At 44.4% G+C, this 14,473-nt stretch overlaps 1 protein-coding gene across 1 annotated transcript; it reads left to right on the plus strand.

Annotated features, from left to right (window-relative positions):
• Positions 1-6,072: 6,072 nt before the first annotated feature.
• dram1 (DNA-damage regulated autophagy modulator 1) lies at positions 6,073-8,460 on the plus strand. Its single transcript, XM_052055213.1, has 7 exons — positions 6,073-6,397; positions 6,718-6,785; positions 7,313-7,455; positions 7,545-7,722; positions 7,946-8,004; positions 8,101-8,193; positions 8,281-8,460. The coding sequence occupies exons 1-7, from the start codon at positions 6,267-6,269 to the stop codon at positions 8,314-8,316; spliced, it is 708 nt and encodes a 235-aa protein (XP_051911173.1). The 5' UTR covers positions 6,073-6,266; the 3' UTR covers positions 8,317-8,460.
• Positions 8,461-14,473: the final 6,013 nt, after the last annotated feature.

The raw sequence follows: 14,473 nt of genomic DNA on the forward strand, positions 1-14,473 counted from the left end.
TAAGCGGTGACGCCTGGCTGCTTTGGGAAAACAGGATGGAAATACAGCTGTGCCGTCCGAGTTTGAATTTGAATTCCTAACTTTGTCTTTTTTTTTTTTTTTTTTTTCCAAACGCTGCCTATCCTGCCGGTGTCGGGATCACATGACCGAGGGAACTTAACTTGATTGGCTGGACGTGATTTGAATTGAGAAAAATTGCTTTGCTTCTCCCCTGGTTACTTGTGTTATTTCGTGTGGATTTGAGATATTGAATTTATTTATTTAGTGAAGTATTTAGATTTAAAAAAAAAAAACAATGTTACACCTCTTGTTTTTTGCATGTTGGGAATCTTGCTCAAACTATTTTTGGCACAACTTATTTTTTCAAAATTGTAATGTTTATTATTTATTTCTTTATTTTTTTCCAATTAATTACAATTCCCCCCCACCCCCCACACACACACACCAACTCATTCAAACACATTGTTAAACACATCCCCGAATGCATTTGAAGGGATCAATATTTGCAATCATAACATTGACAGGATGGCGTGCTGCAGGCAGGCAGGCAAAATTTTCCCCCGAGTCTATGTGGGCGCCAGGTCGTGAGCTGTGGCTGACAGCAGCTCTCGCGTGTTATGTTTGATTATTCTACTGTTGGTCAACAAAGAGCGAAAAAGCCAATGTTGTTTTTTTTATGTACAGTATTGATTTTTTTTTTTGGTGCGGCATAATAATCAAAAGGTGGGATGAGTCAGGTGAGCCCGGGTAGCAAACGCGCGGCCTTTCACTGCAAGCGAATCAGTGCCACGAACTAATCACACACATCGACTTCCATAAAACAGCATCTCTCCTTTCTGCCATTTTCTTCTTTCCTTTGCCCCCCCCAACACCCCCACGCCCTTGTCTCTCTTCTCTCCCCCCTCTCCCGGAGGGCTACAAACAGCCATTGTCACTCCAGACCCAGAGAACAATTGGCTTCTTATGCTGCGGCCCGTCCCGGCATGGGAGGGTAAACTTCAGCAAAGACTGCGCTAAGTAAATTATAGCTCCAACGGCCTGTGCTGTTTGGAAAGGATGTGCTTTGTGAGAGGTCCTGCGATGAAGAAAAAAAAAAAAACCCGCAACAACAGTTAAGCACATTTGCTGCATATGCCGCTAATAGAAAAGCAGGGACATCTTTTGTTTTGGCGTTTGCAAAGGTAGCTGAAGGTTCTTTAGAAGCCGGGTGCCATCTTATGAAACGGTCACGTGACAGCCATGGCGGATGTGGCGCTCCCCCTCCCTCGCTCATCCCACTCCGGGACGTCTGCCTCCTCATCCGTCTGCCCTCCCGCGTTTTGCTCACTCCGCCCTGTCCCTCCTTTGACATGACATCACCCGCACATCTGTCGTCCCAACAGGGCACAAAATGACACGAAGCCTCCTTTCCTTCTCTTTTTTTTTTTTTTTTGGTCAATCTGCGCAAACCTCCCTTTGGCGAGGCCGCGTCATCGCCGCCGCGTCACGTCAAGTAAATAACGTTACATCTCCATGTGCCGCATGCGTGTGAGCAGGCAGGAAGCAGCCATTAAAGTAAATGATCCATGGGGCCTGACCCCACGCCCTGACCCGTGTGATTGAAAGCAAACACAATCAAGCAAGGTCAGCACAAACACGACGCGACTCTCTTTTTCGTCCTTCTGTGATTTGTTTGTGTTTTCCGAAAAGAACAGAAACTTTCAGAAGTGCATCATTATTTCATTCCAAAAACTCAGCCCGCCTTCGGCGCAATTGTTTCCGATGCAAATTACAAACAGATCAAATGAGTCCGCGCCGGATAAAAAAAAACAGCCACGGTGACATTACAAATGGATGCAATTAAACTAACACAGTACATTAAATAAACTCAAATAGGCTATCAATTGACCGTTGATGCAACTATGATGAAAAAGGATCGTCTTAATTTACGGTGGGGGTCAAAGTGGGGGGGGGGGGTCTCAAACGTGAATGAGATTTAAAAATGATCCACACACTTGAGCTACAAAATGCCTATTTTATGGTTTATCTGTTCCCTCAAAATGAGCCAATGGCACTTCCATCGCTGCGATTAGCCGCCAACCAGTTCAGAGCGGAATAAAATTACGATCACCGATTAATCGGCAGATGAAATTAAAACAACATATTGTATATAGTGAGTAAAACAACTTCATTTCTAGGCCCCTCACAGCAGTAAAAGTGTACGCGTGTGATGTCAGATCTCCGGCAGCTTTTAATTTAATCCGGAATGACGCTGTCAAGAAGATGAAATGGCTTCGTGAATGTTTTGAGGTGTACACGTCAGTGAGCGATACAAAAAAAAAATGTGGGATGCCCGGGGCTTGCCGGAGCAAAAGGCGCAATCTGGACAGTAGGAACCAAAATGGTGGAACTTGTTGCTGTAGCTGTGTGGGCTGCTGTACAACTTTGCCTTGTGCACCGCACGAAACGTGGGGGTGAAGAGCCCCCTTGAGGATTTCCGAGTTACTTACATTTGCTGGCGTGTTGAAATTCGGATCTTGTCTTCTTCTTCCAAGGCTGAAATGAAAAGCACAGACGTTTCTGAATGAATCTTCACGCAATATATTAAGCACATATAAATGTCAGCCGTGGTTCCAACTTAAATGACTCTATTAGCGCAATAAAACACAAGTTGTGTGTGTGTGTGTGTGTGTGTTTAAATGATGAAAATAAAAACCTACAAATTTCACAAGCACATTCGAACTATTTTCTTTTACCTCATCTTATGAATGACTTGGCCCATTGAAACATCAAAATCTGGACAACCGGAACCACGCCAGAGAAAGATTGGCCTCCAATAAGGAAAATAATAATCATTAAAAAAATAAATACATTAAAAAAAAAAATTTTAGAACCAATGGCTCACTCTTGAAAGATCGTCCGCTTTTATGAGCAACGCCGTTCTCAAAAGGCTCCATTGTCATGTCGTGTATTTACTTCCTCCACATCTGCAACATGTTTCCAACCCCACATCCACAAGAACATAAATAAAAAGCATTTGTAGAAAAAAAAAAGAAAAAGAAAATAATCACTTTGGTGACATTTATGCACTGGGGGCTTTCATCCGCCTTCAAGGGAGGCTCACGCCGCCTCAGAGACAAGAGCTTTTTTCCAAATGTTGTTCTTCTGGAATCAATTTCTGGCCTTGCTTGCTTTCAGATCAAACTTCTAATGTGAGTAAATTCAACATAGTTCATTTTAGCGCCGACATCCGCTGTTATGCAGACATCCCAGGCAACAAAGAATTCACCGCAGGATGTGCGAAAAAGGCCTTCACGAAAAAAAAATGAAGCTCACTTTTGATTGACGCTTCGGTTTGCTGCCACGCAGCGTTGTTTCCTCACATTTTGTCCCCCTTCTGGTGCTAAATAAAGTCAGAGAGGATCGTGAGACCTCTCGGAGTGTTGCGCACACTGATGGGGGGAATCGAACGCGGGGAAACATGGGCCAGAGGAAGCGAAGGTCGTCTGAGGAGACCGGAAAATAAAACGATCCGCAAAGAGGTTAAAGGTAAAAGCTACAAGGCCGTCGCAAAGCAGCTCGATGTTTCCGTTTGAAGAAAACGGCAAGATTTTCCTGTTAAATAAGGTGAAGCGTTCTTCACGCCGACACATGCCTGGCGCAGGATTTAAGCCTCCGACTCCTGCGTACAGGAGGCATAATTGTGCGTGTCATGCTTACAGCTGTATTTAAAGACAACCTTGGCAATCTCAATGGGAACAAGTGTTCCGACTACCGGGTACTTATGTTTGACTGCTAAATGAGCGTTGAGGCACATTAAGCCGCTCTTCATGTCATCTTCACTCTGTGACACTTTTGACAGCCAATTATGTCCAGAGTCCATTTTCCCCTCCCCAAAAATATTCCACACATTAGGGGGAAAACGTGCACTTTGCTGCTCTACTGAGCGGACTGAGGCACAAGGGGTGAAGTGACGGCGTGTGTTATGTGGTTATGTTGGGGGGTCGGGGGGGTCGACTGCTGACTATGCGCCAAACTGCAGGGAGGAGGGACAACTAAATGGTATCTCTGTCTAAATCAGGCATGTCCAAAGTCCGGCCCGCGGGCCAAATCCGGACCGCGGTCGAATTTCATCCGGCCCTCGGCCCCTGTCATAAAATCAGGGCCGTCTGGCCCGCAGGTTGGGCGCAATGGAACACGTGTTGCATTGACTGAGGTCTATTTGTTGAACAATATTGTTGTTCAATGTAAAGAATGTCAGCCAAGGTCGGCCCCCCCGACATTTTACCACATAAAATCTGGCCCCCTTGGCAAAAAGTTTGGACACCCCTGGTCTAAATGGTCTCTGAATGTATATACACCACCATAGAGGGGGGTTCGCTGTACATCCAAAGGGCCTCCAGCCCCGTAAAAACATTTTACGACCAGGGCGATGCTTCCCTTGCTTGGCCTCCAGCCTTGTCAATCACCATAACCGATCAGATAATGTCTCATCTGTCAACACCCTCGACTGACATGAACTCATTAAGTCTTTATGGCTACTCTCATCCCTGATTTCCTGTCCCGCTCGGCGGCACATGTGTTCCCAACACGAGCCCCCCCCACCCGTGAAACTCCAAATTCCAGTCTAAAATTGGTGAAAAGAAACAGATATCGCGGTCCAACTGCCAAGACTTGAACACACACTATTAAGAGCTATCTTGGCGTTTACAACATGTGGTTAGGAGGGCCACTCGGAGCGAAAGTCACACAGGATTCAGCATCCGGGGCTATGCACATCTGATTGGACTGTTTTTAAACCAGGCAAACAGGCCTCGAGGCGATCTTTTCAAAGAACAAACTGTCGTTGTAGTCTGTTTACATTAAAGATTGGAAAGTACAGTCTCTGGACCAAGAGCGTATACAGTATGTACTATGTCCTCTTGTGAGGGAAGCTAATAAGATAGCTAGCCCATCTTTTAAAGCTTCTAAGGAACTGAACACAACACCCCCTGGTTATTTTTGGCGTGACAGCCTCCCCCGGTAAACACTCCCAAAAGTAAAGATGGCAACAACGCAAGCACTTTTCTGTGTTCCTAAGCACACTTTGTTCTCAAATGATTTAACCTTGAAGACAACTCGCCCTCCAAAATGCATGTACCTGGGTTTGCAGCGGCAGACGTTTTCCCCTCCACTACCACAAGAGGGCGCAAAGACGCCGATGAACAGCACAAAGCGTGACCTCTCAACTCTTCACTAAAGGGAAGAAAAGGAAAGAAGCATGTTAAAAAAAAAGCGTTATGTTGACAAAATGACGAGATACTCTTGGCAAAACAATTAAATGCTCTTAAACTACAAGCGTTCTCACAAAACATCATCATTATTATTCCAATACTTTTGATGTGGAAGGAGAACTAGAGGGATGGAGAAATATTAAATTCTATTTTGTTTATCTTGGGAGCAGTAGTAGAACAGAGCAGCATAAAGAAAGTGAAATATTTGGATCGAAATATTTGTATTTTCAAATACATCAGTGACTCGGTTTTGGTACGTGTACCACTACTGACTAGTAGTACGCGAGCTTCCCCTAGTGGTAAACAAAGAATCACTGAATCGAATGTTCTAAATGTGTATCATGTTATTTAATCTTTGAGACTATTTAATCTTTGATTACTATTTGACCTCAAGCATTTATTGAGGCAAACTGAGTGCTATTCAGTTTTTACTTGAGCTTTTAACTATGGCATTAGCTGCCTGGCCATTATTTTGACTTGCGAGCAAATAATCTCGATACAAGAACTTCATGGTGCCAACACCAGTTGGAATTGACTGTCAAACTAAACATAAAACAAAGCGAGGAGGGATGCATGAATTTTATTCGGGCAGTTGGCAAACGATCAACTTTTCAGAATGTCAAATCATTTGGCAATTATATATATAGGCAATAACTGAACGCCTGACTTCAAAATGGAGTTTGGCCCGCATGTTTGACACCACTGGTCTAAAATATTTGCATTAAATTGCGATGAAACGCAAGTTTTGTTTTTGTTTTTTGACCCCACTTCCACTTGGGGGTTCCGTTCCATTCTGTTTAAGTTTCGATGACGCGCACAGTGATGCAGAAGATGGAGGAGGACCGTGACCAGAAGTGGAGACATTTTTTTTGAGGAAGACGGTCACGTGACGGTCGGTTTTGAAAAATGACACTTCTTCCCAGCCTCCCCGGGCCTTAAGGTCGCACCAGGACCGACCCGCGCGATTGCGCCCGCGTGTTCTCTCTCGATCGCCGCCCGTCGACGCCGCGCGCCATGTGGTGGTTCGCGCAAGGTTGGTGCTTCCTGCCAGTTTTTTTGGTGGTGTGGTCCTCGAGCACTTTCATCGTGTCCTACGTGGTCGCGCTGTTTCGACGCGACGTGGACGTGTTGTTCCCCTACATCAGGTGAGGAAAAGCTCCATTTAAGTTCGCGTTCAAGTCGCCGTTGGAGCAAATCTCGACGAGCGCCTTTTAGTTTCGTTTTCCCCAAACTCCGCCAGCGCTGCAACTCCCGTTATCTCGCTTGAGATCATCTCATTTTTGTTATTAACCATAATAAACATAACCCACCCTTGCTGTTAGCATTATTGTGGTTTGTTAAGCCAGGATTTGAAGTTCTAGCCTATGTGTGCGTAACTGTAACGGGGCTATTTAATGCGTCTATTTTTTTGTTTGGGGATGGAAAAAAAAATCAGTTTCAAGATTTGGCTGTTGTAAACCTGCAGTGACACAGGAGCAAACCCCCCAGAGAGCTGCATATTCGGCATGATGACATTTGTTTCTGCATGCGCAGGTATTCTACACGTACACGCACGCGCTATCATGTTCATCTACACCCCCCCCCCCATCCCCTAACCCCATTTTTATTTTGCATTCTGGTGTCCTTGGATCACATCCCGATTTAATTTGACTTCCTCTTATGGTTTCCCCATCCTAGAATATTTCAAGATGATTATTTAATAAGAAACCTATTTTGATTTCTTACACTATTTTCGTTGAAGTTTGATCAAATGCATTTGCTGGGGTTGGGTGTCATCACATTTCGGGAGGGGGGGGGGTGGGCTTTTTTTTTGATTCGTTGTCAAGTGCAACTTCCTGTTCTGCGGTGTGCAACACAAAAGTTGTGTGTCATAACATGTAATGTCTTGTTAGTCAAACATTGCCGAGAACAAAGCAACGAGTGGCCATTCATCCTGAACATGCGCCCTTTTGTCACTTTCCACAAACGACTCACTTCCACTTTTGGAGGAAAACGAAAGGTGATTGAAAGGCTGTGGCAAAAAACGGCCCCTGCGTTTGTACGTGTGTGTGTGTGTGTAGGCATGGCCACAATCTACAGCAGGTTCAAGTTTGTGGAGAAGCTGTGCGAGGAGACAAGGGCTGTGAATCCACGGCTGAACAAGACAGCGCTGGCGCTGGGAATGCTCTCCTGCTTGGGAATGTGCGTGGTAGCCACATTTCAGGTGGAAGGACTTTACCGTCAACATCCACGCAACCAAGCGCCGCGCCTTCGTCAGGCTAAGACGCTCACGTGTTTGGCTTTGATTGGCAGGAGACGGCGGTGACGACGGTTCACGACATTGGCGCCTTGCTTTTCTTCCTCACGGGCGTCCTCTACATCCTCCTGCAGTCGGCCATTTCCTACCACGCCTTCCCGTACGGCTCGTCCTTGGCGGTGTGTCGGGCGCGGCTAGCTGTGGCCGTCCTTGCCTCGCTGGCTATCTTCCCGAGTATCCTCTTTTACGGCTGTTAAGTCATCCTAAACCTTTCGAACGTGTCATTTCGACGGGCTAACAGAAATTAGCATCAACGTCACGGCAAATGTTATTGGCGGGGGCCAAGTTGGTACCATTTTGATCAATGATAATGTATTTTGAGCAACGTAGCATACAAAGTCATGGTCTACAGTGGATACATTTTGAAATGTTTTCCCCTGACAGCCAAAATTCCAAGCTGTCATTTGTGCATTTTTTGTCAAGCAAAAGGACCTGCACAGAGATGCTCGGAGCAAGGTGGCTGGGCAAGGATGAGTATCCATTTTTTTAAAATTTTGCTTTCTGGCATCCGGCTCACCTTAAAGGTGTGTTTACGGTTCGTACATTTTTCAGGACTATCCGTTCCACGTGGCCAGCGCCGTGTGCGAGTGGATCGTGGCCTTCAGCTTCGTCTGCTTCTTCCTCACCTACATTGACGACTTTAAAGTCAGCCTCACATCTTTGCGTTTCTTTTCAAACGGCGTTCTTTTTTTTTTTAATTAACCGTGGCTTTCTCATCTCTTTCTCGCGCAGCTGTTTACCTTGCGGGTGAAGACCGAGATGCTATAAAGGAGAGCAAAGCACATTTTCCCGGAGCATTTCACACGCTGCTGCGCGGCCTCGCATCCGTGGAGAAATTTTTGCACTTTGTTCCACTCTTGCGACATCATGGGGGGAAAAAAAAAAGACATTTTTTTATGAGAGGCGGACGCATGATCGACGAGGATTGTTGTCACATGGTGCTGAGCCACTTTTATTGTTATAACTGTCTCTGACTGAAAGTAGTCTAACACTTCATGTACTTGTTTTGACATTTACACAACTCCAAAATAGTTTTGAGGTGACATTTCAGCACTGCAGCGATGGCTGTTTGAAAGTGCTCTATAAATACTGTTGACTTGACTTGACTATAACCTTTTACAGGTGATCGTTTCATAACTTTTGGTGAATAGTGTAGAAGTTATGTCCTACTATCATTTCATAAGGAATTCATCAGTATTGCTGGAGTACACATCACAGTCACGCTGGTAGAAAAGGTATGAAATGATGAAAAGTATTCATTGGATTGTTCATTCAACACCTCTAACCAAGAATAAAGACCCTTTTTTTACATTAAAAATATATGGTTTGGTTTATTTTGTGTTTTTGAAGTAATTTTGTGAGAAACCATCGATTGGTTTTGCACATCTTAAATCATGCACCGACTGGCCTTCACAACACGAGTTATTGCGAACTTTGTCGCCCTCTCGTGGTACATACAAGACTAACACCAGTGTGGAGGAACATTATTAGGGTTTTTAAGATAAGATAAGATAAATTTTACATTCTATATACAGTATTTAAATTCATCCGAGTTTTGTAAAAGTATCATGAGTACATACCCAATTAATATCCCCGCAGGGGGCCCAGTTACCCCCGAGTAGTTCGCTGTATGCAACTGCAGAGGGTCCAGTCTGGACTATTTACAAGACAATAAGTAAATAATGGGGGTGTACGTAATACTTACATTGTGATGATGAGCCCGGCGTGGGTGCCTTCATGATATTGTCTGAAAAACAAATTTTTAACTATCACAAAGTGCCCACCTGCGCATTCAGCACCAGAACATAATAGCGAGATGACTGTCTGCCTTCGCTAAAAGCACAAGCAAGCAGTCCGCGTGCTTTACCTGTGGACTTTGTCTATTTTTGTGTTGTCCTTGACCTCACTGTGCCGCCTTTCCAGCATTTCACCGCTTTCACATTTTTTAGCTAAGCGTACAGAAAGAAGTGTCCAAAATGACCAAAATATTAGGCACACCCAAGTTCTCGCGTTGATAGGAGAGAGCGTTTACGCATGCGCGAACATTTTCGGCACTCCATTTAAAATGTGACATTTTGACACTCCAGGTGTTCCATTCGTCGTGTGTTATGTTAACGATAATTTGTCCCTGCAGTTCGTTCACCACAACGTTGATCATTTAGTTTTGTTTAACTGCGTCCAGGAAGTTAAACGCTGGCCGGAAACGAGCCATTGTTTGGCTTCGCGTTAGTTTTTTTGTTTTGTTTGCTAATGTTACGTGTGTTTCGAGCACCTGAACTAAGTTAGCTTAGCTACGTTAGTGCTAATTAAGGCATTTTTTGTCTTGTTTACATGCACAGTAGACGACCACAGTGAAGGGAAGTTGTCAACACCTGCGTCCACGTGCAAAGGTAACGTATGCTAAACTTTTCCATGTTTTCACTGTCCATCGTCTTCTGTTTAAGCGCGTCCCTCACGTGAAAACTGCTTTTTTTTTTTGCCTGACAGGACGAAGGAGGTTTTGGGCAGACTCAGTTCAGGACATGGATGCATCTGCACTACAATGATGCAAACCTTGTTTTGGCAGGTGTGTGCACTTTTTTTTTTCAACACAGAGGACGCCATGTTGTTTGAAGCCATTTTTTAGTGGGTCATTCCATGTCAGGTCACGCCATAATTCATAAAAAAAATTAACCAAGTGGCTTTTAATTTGAATGAAACTTGCCGTACTTGATGAAGGTGATGGCAAAACACTAAAACTAAGTTTCAGAGATGTAATTTATTTTGCATAGCAGCAATAAGGAGTCAAAGTACACAGCCCAAAATATATCCTTTCAATTTGCATATTCAATGAGGCCATTAAATATTAATTGCCAATCTGTCAATATGGATACTATGAGCCCTTATTGCTGCTAAACAACAAAATTGACACAACTGGAACCTTTGTTTGAGAGAACATGTGAGAAATTACATTCCATGAAAATAGGTCACGATGATCCCCAAGGTCCATCTCCAGGTGAAGTTCTAGGTCAAAAGTTGTTTAAATATGCATCCATCTTCCAAATGGTTGCAGACATCGATTTCTTGTTAAATTCCCTTCCCAAATAAATACCTGTTTTGGAAAGATGGGATGGGTTGATGCGTGAACTCGAGAAGGAAGGCGGCCACACCCCCTTTTCGGAGCTAATAAAAATTCGGGGATGCCGTAGCTCCTAAACTCTTTCTCCGCTTGACCTCTAATTTGAGATTTAGTGTTGTGCCATCACTGTCAACAAGTACAGCAAGTTTCATTCAAATCAAAATCCATTTGACTGAACCCGCTTGTGATTTGCCATGGAATGACCCAAGTGTGCTTTTTGACCTGTACTTGATCTGCAACACAGTGCTCACAAGTGAGAACAAAGTTCAATGCTTCTGACCATGTACTATTTTTAAAATTACATTGTTGTGGCCCAGATTATTTAAAATTAAATATGTATATTTTTGTTTAATAAATTGGCAAAAATAACTGATGAAAAAAACCCCACATCGAAGCACATGTTCAGAAGCAGTGAGTGATGTTGTGGCCAGCTTCCACATGTGTCAGTGTTGTGCAGTCCATGCTTGTCAAGTAGACACCATGGCGTCCTCTGCTGCTGGCCGAAATGTACCGCCTGTCAGCCGATGTCGGTGTAGAACCTGAGTCAAATTTTATTGCTAAAATGATGTGGGATTGTTTTTTAAAATGCTTGTCAATATATTATTTGACTGGAATCAGAGTCTGCGTGTTTTGTGTCTCGCTGAGTTTAATTAAAGCGGCCTTGTTATGGACGGCAACCGGAGTTGTTGGGGTTTTGTCCTGGAAGACGTTTAGCCTCTGGTCCGAGCAGACTTCTTGGATTGATGCTCAAGGCCAAAAAGGGCGAGCTGTCCTTTCTGGCCAAAACAAACCAATCACAATGCGGCACGTGATTTCCCCCCCCCCCCCCGCATAACCCCGCCCACATAAATCCAGATGAACCAATCAGTTTGTGGCATGCAAATTTTATTTGCATATGTCACGCCCACCAGTCCCAAATTTTAATGCGCAGATCAATTTGCATGCCCCGCCCCTACCTGATTAGCATACCAAATCAGACACCGGCATGCAAATTTATTTGCATAGCCGCGCCCACAATGGCCTGGAGCAGCCAATCAAAAGACGGCATGCAAATTAGTTTGCATAGCCACGCCCACTTTCACCAAATTTTGGGGGTTTTAGTTGCGTGGCCCCGCCCACACTGGCACCATCCAATCAGATGGTGGTATGTAAATTTTATTTGCATAGCCCCGCCCCAAATTACCAGCCAACCAATCAAAATGGGGCACAAAATTTTATTTGCAAAGCCCCGCCCACAAGTGCCCACTTCAACCAATCAGTGCTGTATTACAACATATTTGCATAACCCCACCCACAGGATTTGCATAACCACTTCCATTATGCTAATTTATACTCATTAGCATAGCCCCGCCCACTCACAGCAGCCAAGCCGATTGGTCCGTATTTGCACAGCCACACCCTCAATCCTACCCAGTTTTTTAAATGAAGGCGAGAGGTGTGTTTATTTTATTTTACATGTTAAAAGACAAACAAATTTAAAGTAAAAAAAAAGTTGGCTTTAAAATTACAAAAAAAATGTTTTAAAAGCCAAAATTACAAATAAAAACAAGGTAAAAAAACTCAGCGAAAATGTCGAAGTTGAATGACTTTGCAGCCTTCTACTTTTCTTACTTGCGTTGCCTGGCGAAGTCAGCCTGTGACAGCAGAGCTGGACCAACACGTGCACTTAAGACAAAAATGAAATTGGCGAGTCTCGAGTCACCTTGTGCAGGAAATGCAATCAAACTCACCAGCACAGAAGATGATGCCACACAAGTTGTCTGGGACTCTGACCAAGTGATGGGACGTTTAGCTTCTGTGCAACAAACAATATGGCGTAAAAGAAGGGATTAAGAAAACCGTCAAGCATTCAAAACTTACTGCCCATCGTGGAACCTCTTCCAGCCGATTGCATCAAGCCAAGTGTTGGATGACAGTCGCCGCCTGGTGAAGGGGACCCAAGAAAAAGGACACCGGCTTACAGCGCATTTCTGGAGGGAGACGAGGTAAGAAATCTTGAAGGCCTTCAGTGGGAAATTTGCAGTCAAACTAAGAATTTGTTTTTCATGTCCAACCTTCTTTTTCACCCATCCTGTGACAGAGCGAAGGAGATGTCCAACCGCTTCCGAGGTCCTCAGAATGGACAAGCCTGAACACAAACAGGAGGCACACAATGGACCCGCCAAGCTTTTAATTCAGTTTAATTTAATTTTAATGTGGGTCAACTTGAGATTTCAGCTGCAATTTCGAAACTTTGCCCAGCAGGTGCAGACTCCACAATGGCACCAACTGGAAGCTTCTCTGCACAGTCAAAAAGAAAAAACGGAAGGGGGGGGGGAGGGGGGAATGCTTGTTTGAGTCTTGGCTCATCTCAGAACGTTGATCATGACGTTATGGTGTGTCCACCACCTGCAACAACAAACGATCCGTTTTTAAAAATGTGTCTTTTCCAACAGAAGCATCGCTGGCGAAAACTATCAACAGTACTTGAGCCTGTCCACCGTCTTCCCGGAGTGGATGCAGATTCAGGTTCTCCGGGGCCAACAGCTGCTTTGGCGCCGCCTAGTGGACACGAGCCGAAAGACAACATTAGTACAGGATGTTAAATGTACCTTTTTAAACTGTCCAGAGAGACATTCGTCCCGGTGCAGCTTTGGGGGAACCTGCAAAAGAAAAAGTGTTAAAAATGGTCACGTCAGCCATTTTGCTTTGCAGCGTGCTCAAACCCAGCAGACACTGTAACAGCCTCATTCACTGTCGTTTTGTTCCTCAGGCAGCTCTGGATGACGTCAGGATGCCGTTTCACCTGCGCACACAGAAAAAAGGTGTCGGGAAAGAGTGAATTGGTGTTATTTACGATGTCCTTACCTTCCTTCAGTTTTGTCTAGGAGCAAAACAGAAACTTGAAACCGGACTCTCAACTTTTTTTCCAAGACGTCTGCGGAGCGCAGTTTGCAATGAGGTAGTGTACGGCACCAACTTTCGAAATCTTCCCCTAGGGAAAAAAAAGAAAATTACACACTGTGTGTGGTTCCTACCGGAATCACGTCATCACTCGAAGCCTCCTGTAAGCTCATCTTCATGTGCCGAGTTGTATGGCGCACGGGTGTTTTTGTCTCTTACCAGTGACGAGCGCAGGGCTGAGCTGGCCTCCTCGGCAGTGGCCAGCAGCGTAACGGGTGGGCTAAAAAGACAGTGAAAATAGTTTTGTTAAGCACATTTAAACAGCCCCCCCCTACAAAAAAAAAAGCTGCAGATAGCCAGTTTTACGGTCAATTTGGCCAGTCACTTGATGCCAAGCCTGTGGACAGAAATTGCACAATTACAACAAAGAGCAGGGTGTCATTTAGATTGTGGAAATACAAACGCTGGCAACTTACCTTCTCAGCACGCTGGAAAAAAATAAAATAAAAATCAAGCAGTGCCATTTAAAATTGCAGGCGACTTACCTTTGTAGAGTTGAACGGCCTGAAAACGTGAATTAATGTTAAAAGTTACAAAGTTAGCGATGAAAAGACGAAAAAAAACCTCAAACGTTGTTTGTCAAACGCGAGCAACTTTCCTTTACAGCGTGCAGAGAGGGTAAGAGAAAATTGCAAAATGAGAGTTAGTTCAAAAGGAATACAATGCCATTTAAACTCGCAGGCGACTTACCGTGGAAGAGTTGAACAGCCTGAAAATGTGAATTATTGTTTAAAGTTACAAAAGTTAGCAATGACAAGACAAAAAAAAAGAAAGTTTAAGCGTTCACCTTGCCAAGCGTTGTGGTCGTCTTGCCGCGATGTGGACGTGCAGTCAGTCGTCAGCCTGGAGGGGAAAGAGACCGCT

This window comes from Hippocampus zosterae, chromosome 21, assembly GCF_025434085.1.
Source record: "Hippocampus zosterae strain Florida chromosome 21, ASM2543408v3, whole genome shotgun sequence".
NCBI classification, from domain to species: Eukaryota; Metazoa; Chordata; class Actinopteri; order Syngnathiformes; family Syngnathidae; genus Hippocampus; species Hippocampus zosterae.